The sequence below is a fragment of the Daldinia caldariorum genome (assembly GCF_022478825.1).
Source record: "Daldinia caldariorum strain CBS 122874 unplaced genomic scaffold F4812scaffold_9, whole genome shotgun sequence".
Lineage (NCBI taxonomy): Eukaryota > Fungi > Ascomycota > Sordariomycetes > Xylariales > Hypoxylaceae > Daldinia > Daldinia caldariorum.
This window is the reverse complement of record NW_025953045.1, coordinates 153827-172502: the sequence shown is the minus strand read 5'-3', so window position 1 is coordinate 172502 and position 18676 is coordinate 153827. Positions and strand designations below refer to the sequence as shown.

The following is an 18676-nucleotide window of genomic DNA, read 5'->3' as shown; positions in this document are numbered from 1 at the left end:
CAACTTGTGGGATCAACCTGAAAGGAGCGAGCTAGAAAAGGTGCTCCAAAGCATCGCGGATATCACCAACTGTCTGTAAGAAATGGGCCACTCTGTCACGGCCGTTAGGCGCCGTTGAACCTCGGAGGCCTTCAAGTAGATACTGCAACTCATCGCCCCAGACGTTTCCAATTGCATCGTCTTCCGAATCCCAGTCTTCTCCAAAGATACTGATTCCAAGCTCGGTCTTGGGTACCGCCTTAGCTCTCATCGCGGGGATGCTGTCCCATCGGTGGTTGATCGCGACCTCGACAATGTACGACGTGAACTTCCATCTAAAGTGGTAGATGGTCTTGACTGCGACGTACTTGATTTTGTTCTCTACTGCGATGAGGGGTTCTAGCTTCACGCTAGGGTAAACGTTAAGGTCGTGTGGTCGCTCCGAGTTTAGAAGTTCGGCCTTGGCGGATCTTAAGTACTGGGTGACTTCTGGGAACGTCTTTGCACCCTTGTCCTCATCGATACCTTCCAATTGCCAGTCGAGATTCCTGGTAGCAACGTCAGACCTCTTTGCCATACCAAACGTTTATCTAACAGTAGACTTACTTCCCAAGGCTCAAGTTATAAATATTAGCCTCGGCTGGATTGGCACCTAGCGTACTCGAAGTTACGCGATAGAGTTGACAAGCTGCAGTACCTCTTGACATTCCGCTGGTTCTTTTTTTGATCGGTACGTCAAACTTGGTGCCCTCAGTGCGCATCTCGAGGGCATATTGCGGCAAAACATCCGCCGTCACGTTCGCCTGATTGCCAGTGGGTTGGAACGGACCCTTTGTGTTGTTCCTGACAAAATCTAGAACTCTCCGGGCTAGTGTTTCATTGCCGACCCTATTCAACTTTTAGTGATACCGACCAAGCTTATGAAGCCGTAGAAGTCGAAGTACTCACCAACTCTTCAGCCACCCAGAGGCACGGGGATGCTTCACCATGGTATGGAAGTCACTGTATCCATATATCCCCTTACCCTTAGGATACTTTCGCAACATGAACTGACCCAAGTAAACTCTTAGTGTTAATGACAACTTGAGACGACCAGCTTTGACCAGTGACTTGTAGAGGTACTGGCTCAGTTTCGCTCTGAACTCCTCAGGAGTTTCCAGGTGTGGCAAGCTGGTAATAGCATCTTGGCCTGGCTGTAACATTGGTCGTACTTCGCCCGAAACCGGGTCGATGTGTAAAACAACCTGGGTAGTGCTGTCAATCTGGGGCGGTGGCTCTACGAAAACAGTAGATCCCCCGGTGGACTCGTTAAAAATGAAGTCGTCAGCCACGTCCTGCGCCAATCTGACGTATTCATCGATGTTCTTGGCGATGCCAGTAATCGATATGAAAGAACCTTGGGGGCTTTCTCGAAGTTCGACCTTGTAGTCGCTCACTCGGCTTAGTTCTTTGTATACGGCCTCGATCACTCCAGCAGCTACTTCTGGGGTGTGGGAGATGATGAAATTGGCCTAAAGTCATGCAAAAGAAAGACAGTGTTAGCTGTCATTATCATCAGGAGAGAAAACTGTGGACAGAGTCACAAACCTTGTTCTTCTCAGTGGGATTCTCTATACTATCCGTGTCTCTTTCTTCGGTGCGAAGACTGATAGTGGACTGGGTGCCTTCCTTGTTGCTCGACGTGACCAGCCTAGTAGCTGCTTTGGTAGTTGCTTCAGTGGGCGCGAACTGCGCCTGAGGGGTAGCGTTCATACGAGACTCGTTCGCCCCAGAAGCTTGGGAGGCAGCGTATATATTAGTATTATCCATTTTGGAGGATTTACCTGCTGCCTTGGGTTGACAAAGCATAGAGAATGATTTTTGGGCAGAGGGTAAGTACTGAAGCGGAGCTTCTCTGTTGTCCGCTTTCCCAAGGGGCAGGTCTATGGAGGATGTTGGGTTGCAATTTTGGTTATCATCATTAGACAGGCTAGAAGTTCTGAGAATATGTCAGGCATAAGTTAGTCCATGGCAACAGGTTGGGACAGGAAATTGCACAAGATAAGACACGCACAGGTCAATCAAGGATTCCATTTTGACTTTCAGCTCAGCGCACATGCAATTCAAGTCACGTAAGTTGCCAGCCTGGCCGGCGATGCTATTAGTCAGAGTGTAAAGTTTCTCAATGCAAATGTAGGGAACGATGAAAGGGAGGGATATATGACGCTGTGAGTTTATAACATACGAGACTGAAACTGCATTAGGACGGACAGGTTTGAATTGCTACACCTTTATAAGGAGGCAGCGGCGACCTGCACTCATGTGTTTGCATTTAGGTACCTACCTAGGTAGGAGGTAGGTGTGTACGGAATACCTAATATATGTTTTTTTTTCGGCTACACCTACTACCTAACATCTAACTGCACCTACTGCACCTACTGCATGACGCCGTGACAAGCGAAAGTATCCATCTTCTTGGTGTATAAAGCAGAAAAAAAGCCATTTCATAATACGTAAGCTAGACTACAATTACATGTAAAATTCAAAGAAATTCAAAGGACAAAATAATTTAGCAGATCTATTCTTTTTTTTTTTTTTTAATGGCTTTTTCTTCATGGATATGGCATGGTTGGCATATCAAGTCCCTACTTACCCCCCTGAGAATCAATTTAACTACTATGGTAGGTAACTACCGTCACGTGATAACGCGAACGCGCCTTACACAAGAAACCGCGTCCCTCTGTAAAGTTCCATCTGCAACTTACCCCTGTCCGCCTATCGTCCATCCACTTACTGGAGTACCCCCCAACCTTTATTTCATTCTTTTATGTGTCTATACTCACTACCTAAGCAGCTGCCTAATTCAACAATCGAGATTTATTTGACAAACCTCAAACATTAAACCCTTAATACCTAATCTAGCATTCGCATCTCCATTCAATTGGCCCTTCTAGAATGGTTCGCCGCTCTTCCAACGTCATAAAGGGGGTTGCCAGAGATGATTCGGATGATGAACTAGGCGTTGATGACTACCCCTGGGAATGGATTTACCGGGAATCCGAATCATCTGTATCGCCTACTAAGAGGAAAAGAAATGCCCATCATAGCATCGTGGGCGCCCGCATGGGTGCCTTTGAATGTTACGTTGGTGACTGTGTTCTCTTGAAGGCCGAAGGCTCCAATGAGGCCTGGGTTGCTATAGTTGCCGAATTTCGCGAGGCTGATGAGAATGGAGACAAGGCTGCTAATTTCCTGTGGTTTTCTACAGAGAAAGAGATTCGGAATAGCGACCGGAAGAGAACCGATTTCCTACCGGTTAGCATTTGCTATTAACGCATATAAACCCTTGCTTCCCTTACTAACATACGTGAATTAGAATGAACTGTACATCACGCCATCTTCTGACGTAAATCCGCTAGCCTCCATCAATGGCAGAGCCGTGGTAATGTCCCAACGGAAGTTTCAACAGGAATATCCCAGTGGAAAGATTCCCCGTAGCTCAGCAGTCTACAACAAGACCTTCATCTGTAGGAGAGGATGTAATACGAGGACCGCGACCTATACGGAGGAGTTCGTATGGGAGGATGTCTATTCTGGTAGAGAAGGAGATGTGGAAGATCTGCTCGAATTGGTACGAAGCGGAACGAGGTCAACAAGAAAGCGGCGCACTCGTGATATCTCTACCTTGGAAACAGATTTTGTGGCTACTCAGCCAGAGGGAGACGAGGATTACGCCTCTGATAACGACGCAACTCGAGCTGTCACTACGCCGAGAAAGAAACAAAAGACAAAACAAGTCGTGACACCATCTAGTCGGAGGTAAGTATTTAGATGCTCGCTTGACCAAGTCCTAAAATTTGTAAAATGAATCTTTATTAACCCAAACTACTAGAGTCGTCGTGAAGAAGGCGTTGGAATTCACTCCCCTTGCCACCCGTATTCTTTCTCCAAGCCACCATCAGTCTTCTCCTTTTCAGATTGCAAGGGCTCAACTGCATGTTGCATCGGTACCCACTAGCTTACCGTGTAGAGAGTCCGAGTTTTCTCTAGTATACTCTCACCTCGAGGCTGCTATTACTGATGGCTCTGGTGCTTGCATATATATATCTGGTACACCAGGAACAGGGAAGACGGCTACGGTACGAGAGGTGGTATCGAAGCTAGATGAAGCAGTACGATCCGATGAGCTAGATGACTTCATATTCGTTGAGATCAATGGTATGAAGATAACCGATCCGCACCAGTCATACTCCCTTCTCTGGGAAGCTCTGAAGGGACAGCGAGTTAGCCCGAGCCAGGCACTAGATCTTCTTGAGAGAGAGTTCAACAATCCGAGCCCTCGACGGATTCCCTGTGTTGTCCTGATGGATGAACTCGACCAACTGGTTACGAAGAACCAAAGCGTCATGTATAATTTCTTTAACTGGCCTGGGTTGAGACACTCGCGACTTATTGTGCTTGCAGTGGCTAACACGATGGACCTGCCGGAAAGAACACTTAGCAATAAAATTAGCAGTCGCCTGGGACTGACGCGCATTACATTCCCAGGCTATAATCACGAACAGCTCATGAAGATTATCCAGTCGCGACTTGAGGGTGTTCCGGGAAACATTGTCGAACCGGATGCTGTCCAGTTCGCCAGCCGTAAAGTCGCTGCTGTGAGTGGTGATGCACGGCGCGCTCTCGATATATGTCGGCGAGCGGTAGAACTGGCTGAAGCTGATGTTAAGGGCTCGGAACCTGACCCAGGAACCCCGAGTAAGCGGGCGAAGGCGAAGACGGGCGAAGCGGATAAGTCAAAAAGTTCTAGGGGTAAGGTCACCATAGCGACTGTAAAGCGAGCCATTAACGAAGCGACATCCAGTCCTCTACAGCAATATTTACGAGCACTACCGTTTGCTTCTAAGTTGATCCTAGCGTCTCTCCTAGTGAGAAATGAGCGGACGGGCTTGCCAGATAGTACTTACGGCGACGTAATGGAAGAGATGAATCGCGCTCTCGTACTAGACGCGGGAAGCCGTCGAGTTGGTCTACTAAGACATTCGGTAGATAAAGATGCCAAGACGGATATAGGAACACGAAAGAAAGAGCAAGGGCTTCTTCACAGGCCGGCAGGAATTAGTACGGCTGCCGTCGACCTCACAGGGGCTGGGATTATTATCCTGGAAGGCCAGAGGGCCGAGCGACCAAGCAAGATTAGGCTTGCTGTAGGCGATGAAGAGATCAAGCTTGCATTTCGAGACGACCCTGAGATTCGGGCGCTGGGTATAGCATTCTAATGTACAGATAGTACCAAAACCAAGATTTACGACCTTAATACCCCTAATAATTATCATCTGTTTCCGTCCTTCATAGCGTAAGATATCTGTCTATACTTAAAAAAACGCCTTCTAAGTGCTGACAATACGAGATAATTACGCGATTTTTCCTCCTGATTAATACTTTTGCCTCCCCAGCGTTGGTTTCCACTCTAGCGGATGCGTCTCAGGCGTCGCTTTCTCATCCGGCTTCCATATCTTGATCGTTTTATCCGCCTCGCCGACAATAAGACGCAGGCCCGTCCGGTCGAACGTAGAGCTCATGATACCCGCCTCGGCGTCCAGGGAACCCGGCTGGGCAATAGAATCGAGGGCCTGGAATCTGTGGCCCGTCTTCCAGTCCCAGAAACTCATGGACCCGTTATCACCGCCGGAAAACAAGACGTCCTCATTAACGGCGAGGGAATTGATGATGGCGTTGTGTCCCTCAAAATTGCCCATGAAAGCGCCCTCGGGACATTTCCACTGCTTGATGCTATTGGTACTCCCAGTGGCGAAAGTGAACTCGGTGGGATGCACGGCCAAGGCGCGAACGCCCTTCTTGTGGTGGGTGAGGACGCCCATGGTCTTGCCCGCGGCGAGGTCCCATAGGCGCACGGTAGAGTCGAGAGAGGCGGAGATGACTTGCGGGTCAGCTTCTTGACACTTGACGTCTGCAACGGTGCCCTTGTGACCGGATAGCACGTGGATATTGCTGCGCGTGCGCATGTCCCAGACTCGAGCCACGCCGTCTCGGCCACCGGTAACTAGGACATCTAAAGTAGGATGAAGCGATAGGGTGTACACACCGCTCAGGTGGCCGTGGTAATGTCTGATCACCTTGTTCGTCTCCAGATCCCAACATTTCACCATCTTGTCCTCGCCACAGGAAAACAGATAGGGGTGTCGAGGAGACACCGCGAGACCTCGCACCGTAGAAATATGGCCAGTTAGAGTTAGTCTCAAGTTTCCTGTTGCCAAGTCCCAAATCTTGATGGTGCGGTCGCCGGCACCGCTAGCGAACCATTGGTTGTGTGGCTCGACGGCCAAGGCGCGCACCCAACCTAGGTGGCCCGAGATGACTCTCATGAGCTTCCATGGGGGATGCCAGTCGGGCTTGGGTTGATGCGTAGCCTGCGCTCGGGCGATGCTTAGGGACTGGGATGTCGACGTATTTGAAGTAGGTCGAGGAGGCTTTTGTAAATGTACTAGAGCGTTGGAGTTTGATGGGAGCTTATTAGTACCGGGGGAGGAGGATTGTACGATGCCCTCGATCAGCTTCTGGGTCTTCTGATCCTCTGGTGCGACTGGGGGCTCGTTCGCGGCTGGTCTCTTGCCCTTTTTCCTGGCGCTCATGGCGCTCGTTTGCTTTTGCGCGAGGGCAGGGGGTAATTCTCTAACATATTGGTACTCGGCGTGGAGGCGAACAGATAGAGCGTTTTTCTCGCGTTGAGGTTCGAGCGCGTCATCAGTTAGCTTAATTTTCTTCCGCGCCGACTCGCCGGACGATGGATCTGCAAAAAGCGATTTCGAGCGTCGAGCATTCTCCAGTACGAGAGATTTGAGATCGGGTTTAGCGACCTCCATGGCGTTCGCCAGCAATGGAGTGTTAGTAATTATATGATTGTTAGATCGAGCTATTAAGCCCGCGGCGATGATGATGATGATGATGATGATGATGTTGATGTTGATGTGAATGAATGGCGAAAGGTTAATTAGAGCAAATACGAATAGTTAGGTACCTAGGTAGGTAAGTAAATGTTTAGATTAATGCATTGGTGACAAGCACTATCGATAAGGTAAATGCTGGATTGTCAGATCATACACTGTGAATCTCACTAGTTGAATATTTGATTGAACACTACCTTTGTTTTAAGAATATCTGCTGTTTCCGACATGTCCAGTCTCATACCAGGTACCTAACATAGGATGATTTAGGTAAGTACCTAGGTATAACTTTGACGGGTTATAACAGGTACATAGGTAGGTAGGTATGTACATACCTGGACCTGTAGTTACTTCATTGAGGTCATTCTACTTGCAACTTGCAGCTTACAACTTGTAAATTTACAAGAGCCCGTCCCCCAAAACTTTCCCTCGTAACGTCAAAACCACACATTTAGCTACCTAAAAAGATATTGTCCCATATGGATTCTGACCAGTCAAAGTATGCTATTCATGCAGCAGCTCGAGAAGGAAAAGGTAGATCTTCACCATCCTTTCTCACATTGTTCCCAGATTATTCTCTATAAGTTGTTTGATACCTAACTTCATTTGTAGTAACTGTCGTCGAGTCCTTACTAAACGTAAGCTCCATGTCATGGAGTAACCTGCCTGTTCTATCAAATTTTGGCAATCTAAGATATTTAACAGGCAGACCCAAAATTAGCCCGTCTCAAGGATGGCGATGGCCGCCTTCCTGTTCACTGGGCCGCTTCTGCAAACAACCTACCCATAGTGCTGATGTTAGCCCAGCAGAAGGACTTCGATCCAGACGTCGAAGTGAGTAACAACCGCTTCAGTAGATATAACTCCCGCACACTAAGCTTCGTATGATTAACAACGCCCAAGGACGATAGTGGCTGGACCCCGTTAATGATTGCAGCAAGCGTGAAAGACGGTGACGCAATCGTCGATCTCGTACTCTCGAGAGGCGCTGATGTAAACCAGAAGAGTGAGTGCACTGTACAACCTGATTTTCAGATCTATCTTTTTCCGAAGCTGACTCTGGCAGACCATAATGGACAGGTCCGTTTACCAAGTTAATATCAAGCTGATGTACCAAAAGGAAGCTAGGAACAGGCTATTAATATATTACCGCCACAGACAGCTCTTCACTTTGTTGCTTCCAAAGGCAACCTTGAGGTAGCTCGTAAGCTCCTAAATCACAAGCCCCCTGCCTCCACGAGAGTCAGGGACAAGCAAGGCCAATATCCGCTTCATCGGGCGGCTGCTGTTGGATCCGTGCCCATGGTTAAGTTACTGTTGGAAAAGAACAGCCCACTAAATGCTACCGACAACTCAGGGTACACGGCTTTACACCATGCTGTTGCCGAGGGCCACGGTAAGTACCTACCTACCTAGGTAGTTAGTTATATACTACAACCCGCTATCAACACTAAACCATTACGATCATGGCACACCTAACAATAAATAGGAGATACGGCGGTCGCCTTACTCAAGGCCGGCGCCGAATTCGACAAGCGAGATTCAGACGGATACCTCGCATTAGACCTTGCACCCGACAAGGAGGTTCGCAAATACATTGAGCGCGCAGCTGAAAATGAGGGAATCGACCTATAAATTAGTCCGTCCTACGAGTGTTGCCCATTTTATTATTAGACGAGTATGGTACTCATACTATCCCCCAAGAGATTCAACTTGTGACTTAATTTAAGACTCAGACGGCTCACCGCCTCCTTATTTTATTGTGCGTTCTACGAGGTCCCTATACATGGCTTTGACATCGTCTACATCCGCACGCAACTCTTCTACTAGCTCGCTCTTTTCTCCGAGCATCTCTAGCGTAGTTTGGTATCGCTCGTTGATCACTGCCACTTCTTTCTCCAATTCTTCCGCCTTCTTCTTGGCACCCCTTTCGGCCTCGAGCTCCTTCATTAGCAGAACGATTTCTCCGCGAGCCTCGTCCCGCTGGCTGGAAATCCTAGCAAGCTCTTCCTTAGCTGCTACCTTTTCGCTTTCTAATCGACGAACTACAGCGCTCATTCTCTCGACCAGCTGTACCGAGGGTCCCGCTGTCATGGTAGATACTGACATCACATCCTGCAGTACGTTTTGAGGAGACGCTGGAGTTTCGTTCTCGAAAATATCGTCCCTATCGATGGGTTGAGTAGGCGGGGAAGCTAATATCTCTAAGCCGCCAGATAGGGATGGCGGCTTCCCTGACGACTGCACTGATGGGAAGGGGAACAAGGGCGATCTAATGGGAGGTAGCCCCGATGGCCGCCTTGCCGATCCGGGTCTATCCCCAGGACTCGGATCGCCATTACTAGAGGGTGCCGAGGTCTTGCGCAGTCTTGTTGGGTAGCTTTGTAGCCCCAGGAAATCCCCGCTATAAGTTCTTTGTGGTGCCGTTAATAGGGGAGATTCTGGGCGACTAGTATTGCGGAAGGGAGCAGTCGGCACATCTTCCAGCCAGGTTCGTCGATCTGTATCTGTCCGCTCCGCCTTTTCCTCTTTACAAGCTAGCCGCTGCCGCTCGAAATCAGACTTCGCTTCAGCTAGCGCTGCTTCTGCCTCCTCGGCTCGCTTCCGCAGAGTTTCGATCTCCGACCGGTGTGAGGAGAGGTCTTGCTGTACGCTGGGTAGTTGGTTTCTTGCCTCCTCCAACTCTTCTTCTTGACGTTTAGCTCGGGAGGCCTGGTCCTAAGCATTAGTGTCTGCATTTGATCCGAAGAGTACACATCACCTACCGTCTCGCGTGCTTTCCGCCTCATTTCTGATTCACGTCGTAAAGCCTCATCTCTCTCCTTCTCCAGCGCTGCGGCCTTTGCGATTAAAGACGCTTCTATACCCTGCCAATTTTCGCTGGCAATAGAATATTGCGTCTGAAGAGTCTCTATCTGGCGGAGTAGTTTTGCCTGCGCATCTCCTACAGCGCCTGTTGATGCCTCCTCTGCCCGAATTCGAAGAGCCTCCAATTTGCTTTCGAGGATCTGGACTTCGCCCTTGAGCTCCAATTCCACGGCACGACACCGCTCCGCGGCCCTGTCGGCCTTTTCTTGTAACTCAGTCGCTTGTAACTTTGCACGATCGGCTACTAAGTTCTTCTCTACCTGTAGCGTCGCAACCGCCTCCTCTAATTCTTTCACGTGTTTCTCCCCCGCCTCTCGTAGCTGGTCGTTCACCTTAGCGGCCAAGGTCTTGGATCGATCAGATTCCTCTTGAAGCCGATCCTTGAGCCCAGATATCGTACTATCTTTCGAAGAGTTCTCAGCCCTTAGAGATTCGAGGTCTTTTCTCAGTTGGCTGATTTGCTTCTGTAATTCTGCGTTCGCTTTCTCGACATCGCCTTGGTCCTGTAATTTTTTTCGTAGAGCACTAAGGTCCGCCTCCGTTTTTTGGCGCCAAAGTTTCTGTTCGTTGAGCTCTTTCTCGACCACGGCGAGTTGGCCTCTCAACTTCTTGATTATGCTCCTATGCTTCTGTTCCGTACTCGCCAGTTTTTGGCCTTCCTCCATTAACTGAGCAATCTGCTGGTCCTTCTCCGCATCTTTCTTGTCTGCGCTACCTGCCGGCGCCGCAGCGGCAGCAGTCCTCGCAGCCTCTGATGCTTGCCGGGCTAAATATTGAAGTTTGGCCTGTAGAGCGTCAACCCTCTCCACATGACTATGGAGCTCTTCCTGATGTTGTGCATTGGCCTCTTCTAATGCTTTTTCTAGATCAGCAATGCGCTGTTCATATAAGGCTGAAGAACCCGCTCTGCTTCCCGTCTCTAGAAGTCCGACCTCACCCTCTGTGGATGGCTCAGGGTTTTCATCATCCTGAACTTCGTCATCAGGTTGTGACGTCGCTGCCTGTAATTTAGCTTCAGTGGCTTGCCCATCAACTGCCGGGGTTGACGGGCTTGCAGAATCCCCGTCGCCTGCCGTAGACGTAGCTGGCGCTTTGTCGATCTCATCATCCTCGATTGTTTCAATCTTGTCGGTACTTAGTGGGGACTGTACTACAGTATTTGCGGGGGGAGCGTCGGTGCTGGTACGGGGACTTTGAGTCGGTGGAGCTGATTCGGTACTTAATCTAGCGGGCGAAGCATCGGAGTTCTGAGCGGCATTCCTTGCGGCGACAGCTCGAGCTAGCCGTTCTTGCAATCGGTCGTTAGAGGATCGGGAAGGTGTAGTAGACCTAGGTGGAGCAGTGGTTGTTGTAGTATTAGAAGACGCCGATGGTGTTTTAATCGGCCGTTGCGGCGGTGACTGCTTTGTCGAATCCTCTTCGGCAAGTATATTGTCAAGACGGGCTTCTACTCCAGCGACAGCCTGGGACAAAAAGGAGCCCCATCTTGAGGACTTCTGGGGAGCTGACATGTCTGAGGCTCTCGAGCCCGCACTACAACTAGGACGAGGGTTTTGGACGAGTGGTTATGTCGCACGTAGTTCGTTCTTCCAAGCAATTCCGGAGAGGAAGCCGTCGCATTGTACAGGGCGATATGCGCTGATTGCTGACGTGTCACGGCGACGAAATGATGAGACTCAGGTCTGTCCTACTGTTCTACGAAGAGTAGAATTTGTAGGATTCCAAGTATTTTCGCATTTGTTCCTCTTTGCCGACTAAGGAAGAAAAAAAAAAAAAAAAGAACAACAATATCAACAACAAAATAGGCGGATCGTAAGATGGTGATGGCTTGGTATAAGTCGCCGGATAGGCTGCCGTATAAGAATACGAGGTGTTGCTTTGGCGCAAGAGTTTCTAGATAGAGTGGAAAGGATTCTGCGGGTTGGAAGCTTGGCAGCTATGAATTATTATGGGAATAACTACAGGTAGGTATCTAAGGCAGACGAAAACCAAAGTTTGTTTCAAATGGCTAGAGCATAGAAGATGTCAGCCAGTACCACAAAGTTAGAGAGGATCGTCCTGTTAAGAGAAAGCGCCCAAGGCGTCATCACTTAGAAACATAGCTAGTAAAAAATGGTTTCGATACGTTGATTCGTTAGACTGCATATCACCATTTTAATACATACATGTACCCACCTCAATCAGTACTTGCGATAATCGATATAAAGCAGGGGGTTTCCCGAGGACCTTTCCTTAAAAGTTACCTAGTTACCTGTTAAATTAAATACTTTATACCTTCTCACATGTTTTTTCTTTTTTTTTTTTCTTCTATTCTAGATTGATCCTGCATTTGCCGTAATAGGTAATGAGCTATACTGCAAAAAGGTCAGTACCTATATGTGTACCTACGTAAGGAAAGGTAAGGTACATAGGTAGGCGTAACTTGTAAGGTTCGGCAGGATGTAAGTGGTTCGACACTACTTATTAGATTCTTTACCGGAGTGCCGGAAACACTCCTTCAACAACTACGCGGCTTATTGATTAACACAAAACTGCCATTCCATATTTATTTATTTTTTTTTTTCTTCATTGTTCCTATACGCTTACTCCAGCAAGCTTAACGGAGACAAATCTAGATACCCGACTACTCAGCAGACTTTGTTTTATATAATAAGGACGAACCGGACCCCTAAAGGCTACGTACACTTCATGTTATAAGCCGGTTGCTTCAACTTACCTCGAAATATGCCTGTGCAGAGCCTCATTGAGGCCTTGAGCTTCCCGTACCATGAACCTCGGCACGGCTTCTGGGGCGAGAAAACGTCCACCTTGAACTTTTGCGAGGAGGTAAATACAATGCAACACGTAGATCATTCTTACCGAATGAGAGGACATAGCTGAATGTTGATGTTTAGGACTATGTCATGAGCTACTACTGTGCCGAAGTCTGCAATGTAGGCTTCCACTTTCCTCATCAGGTTGCCCTTTTACCACCTCCCCCCTCTCACTTCTGAATTCCTATCTTCGCTCCCCTCGAGCTCAGCATGCACGCTATGAGAATGCGGCGATTCAGAGACTAATATATTATGCACGACTTGTCACGTTTAGACCCTCACCAATGTTCTCTTCGTGTTGCTGGGCTATAAGGGCATCCGAGGGTGCATCAAATATTCACACCCTGCCATTTTCATTGTCACATTTGCTGGATACATGGTGGTGGGCCTAGGGTCTACCTTTTTTCACGCTTCTCTCAAGTGTAAGCTCGCGCTCAACTCACGATGCCATGCCCCAAATCTCTCGATATCTGGATTGCAGCTCTCTAACACTTGATAGACCCCATGCAACTTGTGGACGAGCTCGCTATGATATATACGACTTGTTTCATGTGCTTCGCTACGTTCACTTATGGCAGGTCTCTTCGCTTCTCTGCCTTCCTTGGCACAGGCCTCCTCTGGCTTGCGTGGTTTATCACTGTTCGTCCACTCCTTGTCCTTTTCCATCGAACCGCTGCGCATGCTAACAATAGATGGCATTGCTAGGCAAGGTACTACAAAACCAAGGATCCCCAGTTCCACCAGGATGCCTACGCGGTTTTGACAGCTACGGTGGTATTCTCGAATATATGGATTATGGAGCGGACACTCCGTCCGGCGCTGAAGGTGAGAGAAGAGAGTAGAAAACGAGAAGCTCGCGCTCCGAGGCTCCCGACGGCCAATGAGACGATCAGGGAGATGTGGGTCATGGTTGCGACAGGTAAGCCACCGACGTTAACTTGATTGGCAATCATGTTTAACAATTTGTTCTCTTTTCATAGGGCTCAGCGTATTCCTCGGCGGTTATCTTATCTGGAACTTGGATAATATGTACTGCAATACTATTCGCAAGTGGCGGCATCAACTCCAGCTTCCCTGGGCTGTCGTGCTTGAAGGGCATGCTTGGTGGCATCTCAGTAAGTGGCCTTCTACCATCTTCATTACTTAAATCCTTAGGCCGAACTTGGTTGCTAACACTCGATCTGCCGCAGTGACCGGAATAGGTGGTAAGTAAAATGTCTACGATAGTATTAACACCTACTAACACGGCTGACTTACTACCTTTGTTTAGCATATTTTTACATCGTCTGGCGTATTTGGGTCCACCGATGCTTAGACGGCGACGAAGATAAATTTCGACTCGCTTGGCCATACATCCTCCGGATGCCAGAAGTAGTCGCCATAGACGACATACCGGATAAGAAAAGGCAATGAAGAGAGAGAGAGAAAAAAAGAAAGAAAAGAAGAAGAAGAAAGCGCCAAATTCGATAGATGGTTAGAGTACGTCCTGCTCTTATATTGCCTATTTCAAGGACTATGCAACTCCGAAACGTTACTTACTTAGCAATAGATGGTAGCGAAAAACCATGTTATAATAAGCGTACGCGAGCAGAGGATAGATAGCATATCCATTTGGCGTTTATTGATATTAGAGCCTACGCTACATTTGGGCTAGACTAGAACTTTAATAGATTATCTAAATGAATGTATAATGAGTTGATTATATGGGGTTGTACTATGTAACTGTTACAAGAGGTAGGTTAGGTACCGTAGTGACATCCATGATCAACTGTAAAATCGAGTTGTCGGATTATGTATAACTCCACCATTTTAGACCTACTTACCTGGTACTTAGGTATAGGTGTGTACATGCATACCTAGGTACACATTAGCAATGTATGTACCTATCCATGTGCCAATGCAGTGACATCTCAATCGAAGTCTTCTCTTGTCTGACACTACCTTACCTGCTTACTTACCTTACATGCATCTTAGGTAATGCGAACACCCATCGTAATTGAACCCGACGAGCTTTATATATAAAAAAGTACACCGTCCACCCAAGGCTCCAGAGTGCATCGAGAGTAGGCCAAGAAAGGGGAAAAAAAAAAAAAATTATACGACGATGTCCATCTCAAATGAGGCACTACAGAAGGTATGACATCTGGATAATTCACGACCGGACGACAACCACTTACAAAACTTGCGACCGTATATAGCTATTGCGGGAAGTCGAGACGCAGGCAATCGCAGCGCAGCAGCAGATCTCCCTCGTCAGAACGCAGCAAGCATCTAAGCAGCGGGAATTACGAATGGCGCAGCTTACCCGCAGCGAGATATCCTCGTTGCCGGCAGGTACCAACGTCTACGAGGGCGTCGGAAAGATGTCAGATCATCCCCTCCTCCTCTTTCCCTCTCCCCCACTCCCCCCGCCGTAGCGGCGTGACCGATAGCTAACTACCAGACAGGTTTGTGGCTATGCCCGCTGCCGAGATGAAGGGCAAACTGGAAAGCCAAATCAAAGAAGTAGAGGGCGAAGTGGACGGGCTCGGGAAGAGGTTACACTACCTCGAGGTTTCGCAGAAGAATAGTAAGGACCAGATAGACCGCATGCTAAGGGGCGGTGTGGGAGCATCTTAGATTTAGGCGAACGTTGAGTCGACGGGTTTAAGTCTGCGCTGGCTACACGGAGGCCTACCGATCACGCGACACGGAACACTGGTGGGCGCTGCGGGATGTGGACGTGGAGGATGACGTTTGGCATCAATCAGACTCGGCTCACTGTCGCCTTAGCCAGCTTAGCCGGAGGCTGTTCACCGAATACAGTACATACAGTACATACCTAGTTAGTACCTAGGTAGATACTGATAGAGTATGTATCTTAGCTGAATACCAAAGCAGCAGAGCGGCTACTTGTGGGACACTCTGATGATTACACTACACTTAGGTATGCTGCTGGTATTGGAAACAAATGATATTAGATACCTAGGTATGTTGGCGTGGCGGGTTAGGTAGGTGCCTACTATACGCCATGCCGTTCCTTACCTATACCTTAGATACCTACCTAGGTACTTGGTAGGTACCCGGTAAGTAGTATAACTGTCTTAAAAAGCAACAACCGCGAAGGTACAGTACATAACTACCTAGGTATGCTACATGTACAATGCATATGGACCTATGTAATACCTGAACCTCGGTACAAGACAATTTCTAGCCCTATATTCTATTAATAGTCCAACCAACCTAGTTAGGTACCACCTGGGCAAAGACAACCTCTTATAAACTTGAAAGTACCTAATCTATATAGGTACCTAGGTAAGTATCTATGTAATTAATAAAACATTTAATTTTCATAGGTATATAATATACTTAACTACATTATATGCCTAAGATGCTTGTTAAGCTTACGCATAACAATCAAGTTCCGAAGTTATGCGCAGATGATGAATGACTCCACTCTCAGCCCCTCGGACAAGGGACTGTAAAACACATCATTAGCTGGCCACTTATACCTAATACCCTTCCAACAATCCACGAATTATCGCTCGAATCCGTTTCCGCCCCCAAGGTATATTCGTCGCTAGAGGTACTTAGCTTATGACGGAAGGTACGCTATATACCCTTTTGAACAAAGTACAGCGCATTAGACCCGAGGTAGGAAGTTGCAGCTCCGACAAGTACTAATCTAATACTATTCTATATTCTATACTTGACGAGTGCCGCTTAGCCGTATGCGAAAGGCATTAGGAGGTACTTTATAATATACAACAGCAGTAACATTCGTCAGCAGCATGCAGCCATAATCGACCTAGCTGTACCACCTCAGGTGGGTATCAATGTTTGTTGCCATAGTATTATGGTACTCCTTGGCAAGAACAACCTGTGGCACCTTGAAAAAGTAACCCAATATAGTAATAACTAACAACGATAAATTGAAAGACCGTTTCCCCTTCCCCCCCGCCTTCGCTTGCTACCAGTAGGGTGGGTATAAGCCGTATAAGCGTATTAAGCCCTTAGGTAAGCTTGCCCAAGGTAGTGAGTGGTTCTTACTTGAATCTCTCTTATCTTATTTCTTCTTCTTCTTTTCTTCTTCTTTTTTTCTTCCTTTTTTTTTTCTCTTTTACCCATCTTCCCTCTCCAACAAGCTTCCTATAAACTGTTTCCCCGTACTTATTTTTGTCTCGGACTTATCTTTCTCTGTTAAGACCAATCCGAGATGAGTAGGTACAATTCCTATTCCGATGAGGACTCGGACCTCGATATCCGTGTGAGACATCGCCATGCCTCTTCTTCTCCACGCCCGCCGGGCCCGCCTACCCTTGCGCATTATGTGGAGGCACCCTCCCGGTCTCGTCCTCGGTTCTACGAGACCGGGACGCGAGTTGACGATCGTTTTTTAAACCCAGCAAATGAGCGTACCTTGGTCACTACCCGGCGTTCTGTCTCGCGGGATCGCCGCCCAGGCTCACCTGGGAGCAGTGCGCCTCAGGCCCCCCCCACTCCGGTCATTATTAACAACCGCATTTACAACAACTCGGACTCGGAATCGCTATCTTACTCCGACTCTGATGACGACTACAAGAGATCCCGGTCTCACAACCGTCGCCATCGCTCCCACTCCCGCGTCTCCTCGAGCCACTCCCGGGAGCGCGGGCGCGAGCGTGAGCTAGAACTTCAGCATGAGCTAGAGCTCCAACGCGAGCGGGACGCTTACGCTCTAGAGCACGTGCGCATAGACTACGAGAAGGAGATTGAGATGCGGCGGCGGGAGTATGAAAAGGATATCGAGAACAAGCGACGAGAGTACGAGTTGGAGCGCACGCATAAGGAGCTGCAGGAGTTGAAGTTGGCCAAGCAGATCGAACAGGAAGAGCAGCGGCGAAATCGGACAATGCAAGAAGAGCGGGATCTGCGCGACGCCAAGAGGGAACTCGATGCCATTCGCAAGGCCAAAGAGAACGACGAGTACGAACAGCGCGTGAAGCAGAAGCTGGAGTACGAACGTATGAAGGCAGAAGAAGCCGCGCTCGAGGAGAAGCGGCGCCGTGAGAAGGAGGCCAAAGAGATCATTGATAAGTACAAGCGCGAAGAGGCCGAGCGCAAACTCCGCGAGAAGCAGGAAGCAGAGCAGCGTGAGAAGGAGTATAGGGCTAAGATGCAGGAACACTTACTCAAGTCGGGTCTCGATGAGAAGGAGATCAACGCCATCCTTGCCGGCGAGAAGATTAAGCGCGAGAAGGAGAAAAAAGAGAAGGAAAAAGAGAAGGAAAAAGAGAAGGAAAAAGAGAAGGAAAAAGAGAAGGAAAAAGAGAAGGAAAGGGAAAAGGACGAGAAGAAGAAAGAGGAAGAAAGACCAATCTACACGCGCATGGCGAGGCGACATCTTTCGCTCGAGACCCTAAGGGCTTTCAACATCGACTATCAGGTTGACGCAGTAAGTAGCATATATACTTCGCCCTTTACTATGTCTTGTCGATCTTCTCTAACCTTGTAATATAGGATCCCGAGTATGTCCTGATTAAGCGTTGGGTAGCAGAGCCAGAGCAAGACGTGCTTTGGAGACATACCAAGGTCATCCGGGAGAAGCGTTCCAGCTCTAGCTCAGGAAAGCTCGTTTGTAAGTATATCTCTTTTCTCATACGTATTCCCCCCTTAAGGTGGGATAAGACATGCTAACCGCAACATCTGCAGTGAGTATCGAAGAAGGCAAGAAGCATCGCCACCACCACCACCACCTGGAGCCCGAATTCGAATGGGTTCGCAAAAAGGAGCGTAGACGAAGCCGATCCCCCTCGTTGCTTATGTATCTAGCCGGCGGACGACCAGCATGATGTAGTTAGCCTCTTTATGACGAAGATAACGACGGTAGATTGCAACTAAAGAACGAAATTATGCCCTTTCCTTATGTTGAGAGGCGAGGTGAGGCGAGGTGAAGGTAGTATGGGCAGGCAGAAACAACCATAAGCAAGGATATATATATACCCAATTTTAAGTAAAGAGAGGTTCATGTCAAGCAAATCTCCGATATACGAACTGGTTTCATGAGGGGGGATTTGTTTTCTTTTTCTTCACATCTGGAGATGATTCTATTTT

At 48.2% G+C, this 18676-nt stretch overlaps 7 protein-coding genes across 7 annotated transcripts; 4 read left to right on the top strand and 3 right to left on the bottom strand.

Annotated features, from left to right (window-relative positions):
* Positions 1 to 31: 31 nt before the first annotated feature.
* F4812DRAFT_451231 (uncharacterized protein) lies at positions 32 to 1788 on the bottom strand (the record flags this gene model as incomplete). Its single annotated transcript, XM_047936180.1, has 4 exons — positions 32 to 527; positions 586 to 867; positions 928 to 1490; positions 1567 to 1788. The coding sequence occupies 4 exons, from the start codon at positions 1786 to 1788 to the stop codon at positions 32 to 34; spliced, it is 1563 nt and encodes a 520-aa protein (XP_047789696.1).
* A 1125-nt stretch (positions 1789 to 2913) lies between these two features.
* Positions 2914 to 5237, top strand: F4812DRAFT_459484 (P-loop containing nucleoside triphosphate hydrolase protein; the record flags this gene model as incomplete). Its single annotated transcript, XM_047937555.1, has 3 exons — positions 2914 to 3273; positions 3335 to 3777; positions 3851 to 5237. 3 exons carry the CDS (start codon positions 2914 to 2916, stop codon positions 5235 to 5237), a joined length of 2190 nt encoding a protein of 729 aa, XP_047789695.1.
* On the bottom strand, positions 5130 to 7010 carry F4812DRAFT_394653 (WD40 repeat-like protein). Its single transcript, XM_047932150.1, has one exon. It carries the CDS (start codon positions 6840 to 6842, stop codon positions 5394 to 5396), a length of 1449 nt encoding a protein of 482 aa, XP_047789694.1. The 5' UTR covers positions 6843 to 7010; the 3' UTR covers positions 5130 to 5393.
* A 953-nt stretch (positions 7011 to 7963) lies between these two features.
* On the bottom strand, positions 7964 to 11914 carry F4812DRAFT_394610 (TATA element modulatory factor 1 TATA binding-domain-containing protein). Its single transcript, XM_047932149.1, has 2 exons — positions 9689 to 11914; positions 7964 to 9635 (listed from the first exon to the last, which is right to left on the bottom strand). Exons 1-2 carry the CDS (start codon positions 11300 to 11302, stop codon positions 8676 to 8678), a joined length of 2574 nt encoding a protein of 857 aa, XP_047789693.1. The 5' UTR covers positions 11303 to 11914; the 3' UTR covers positions 7964 to 8675.
* Positions 11915 to 12075: 161 nt separating this feature from the next.
* F4812DRAFT_429277 (putative alkaline phytoceramidase) lies at positions 12076 to 14308 on the top strand. The gene is made up of 9 exons (XM_047934261.1): positions 12076 to 12617; positions 12686 to 12724; positions 12879 to 13026; positions 13104 to 13243; positions 13310 to 13523; positions 13585 to 13719; positions 13795 to 13809; positions 13875 to 14083; positions 14154 to 14308. The coding sequence occupies exons 1-8, from the start codon at positions 12516 to 12518 to the stop codon at positions 14015 to 14017; spliced, it is 936 nt and encodes a 311-aa protein (XP_047789692.1). The 5' UTR covers positions 12076 to 12515; the 3' UTR covers positions 14018 to 14083; positions 14154 to 14308.
* F4812DRAFT_429272 (Prefoldin) lies at positions 14299 to 15573 on the top strand. Its single transcript, XM_047934260.1, has 3 exons — positions 14299 to 14738; positions 14803 to 14969; positions 15052 to 15573. Exons 1-3 carry the CDS (start codon positions 14709 to 14711, stop codon positions 15221 to 15223), a joined length of 369 nt encoding a protein of 122 aa, XP_047789691.1. The 5' UTR covers positions 14299 to 14708; the 3' UTR covers positions 15224 to 15573.
* A 709-nt stretch (positions 15574 to 16282) lies between these two features.
* F4812DRAFT_394450 (uncharacterized protein) lies at positions 16283 to 18565 on the top strand. Its single transcript, XM_047932148.1, has 3 exons — positions 16283 to 18017; positions 18083 to 18200; positions 18275 to 18565. The coding sequence occupies exons 1-3, from the start codon at positions 16800 to 16802 to the stop codon at positions 18412 to 18414; spliced, it is 1476 nt and encodes a 491-aa protein (XP_047789690.1). The 5' UTR covers positions 16283 to 16799; the 3' UTR covers positions 18415 to 18565.
* Positions 18566 to 18676: the final 111 nt, after the last annotated feature.

Excerpts from the sequence above, each read along its gene's own strand:
- F4812DRAFT_394653 (XM_047932150.1), bottom strand. The coding sequence starts at position 6,842 with ATGGAGGTCGCTAAACCCGATCTCAAATCTCTCGTACTGGAGAATGCT.
- F4812DRAFT_394610 (XM_047932149.1), bottom strand. The coding sequence starts at position 11,302 with ATGTCAGCTCCCCAGAAGTCCTCAAGATGGGGCTCCTTTTTGTCCCAG. Across the intron at positions 9,636-9,688 it reads GGCGGAAAGCACGCGAGACG|GCCTCCCGAGCTAAACGTCA; the intron begins GTAGGTGATGTG and ends GCTTAGGACCAG.
- F4812DRAFT_429277 (XM_047934261.1), top strand. The coding sequence starts at position 12,516 with ATGCCTGTGCAGAGCCTCATTGAGGCCTTGAGCTTCCCGTACCATGAA. Across the intron at positions 12,618-12,685 it reads CCTTGAACTTTTGCGAGGAG|GACTATGTCATGAGCTACTA; the intron begins GTAAATACAATG and ends GTTGATGTTTAG. Across the intron at positions 12,725-12,878 it reads ACTGTGCCGAAGTCTGCAAT|ACCCTCACCAATGTTCTCTT; the intron begins GTAGGCTTCCAC and ends TGTCACGTTTAG.
- F4812DRAFT_429272 (XM_047934260.1), top strand. The coding sequence starts at position 14,709 with ATGTCCATCTCAAATGAGGCACTACAGAAG. Across the intron at positions 14,739-14,802 it reads CAAATGAGGCACTACAGAAG|CTATTGCGGGAAGTCGAGAC; the intron begins GTATGACATCTG and ends GACCGTATATAG. Across the intron at positions 14,970-15,051 it reads TACGAGGGCGTCGGAAAGAT|GTTTGTGGCTATGCCCGCTG; the intron begins GTCAGATCATCC and ends ACTACCAGACAG.
- F4812DRAFT_394450 (XM_047932148.1), top strand. The coding sequence starts at position 16,800 with ATGAGTAGGTACAATTCCTATTCCGATGAGGACTCGGACCTCGATATC. Across the intron at positions 18,018-18,082 it reads TCGACTATCAGGTTGACGCA|GATCCCGAGTATGTCCTGAT; the intron begins GTAAGTAGCATA and ends CTTGTAATATAG. Across the intron at positions 18,201-18,274 it reads TAGCTCAGGAAAGCTCGTTT|TGAGTATCGAAGAAGGCAAG; the intron begins GTAAGTATATCT and ends CAACATCTGCAG.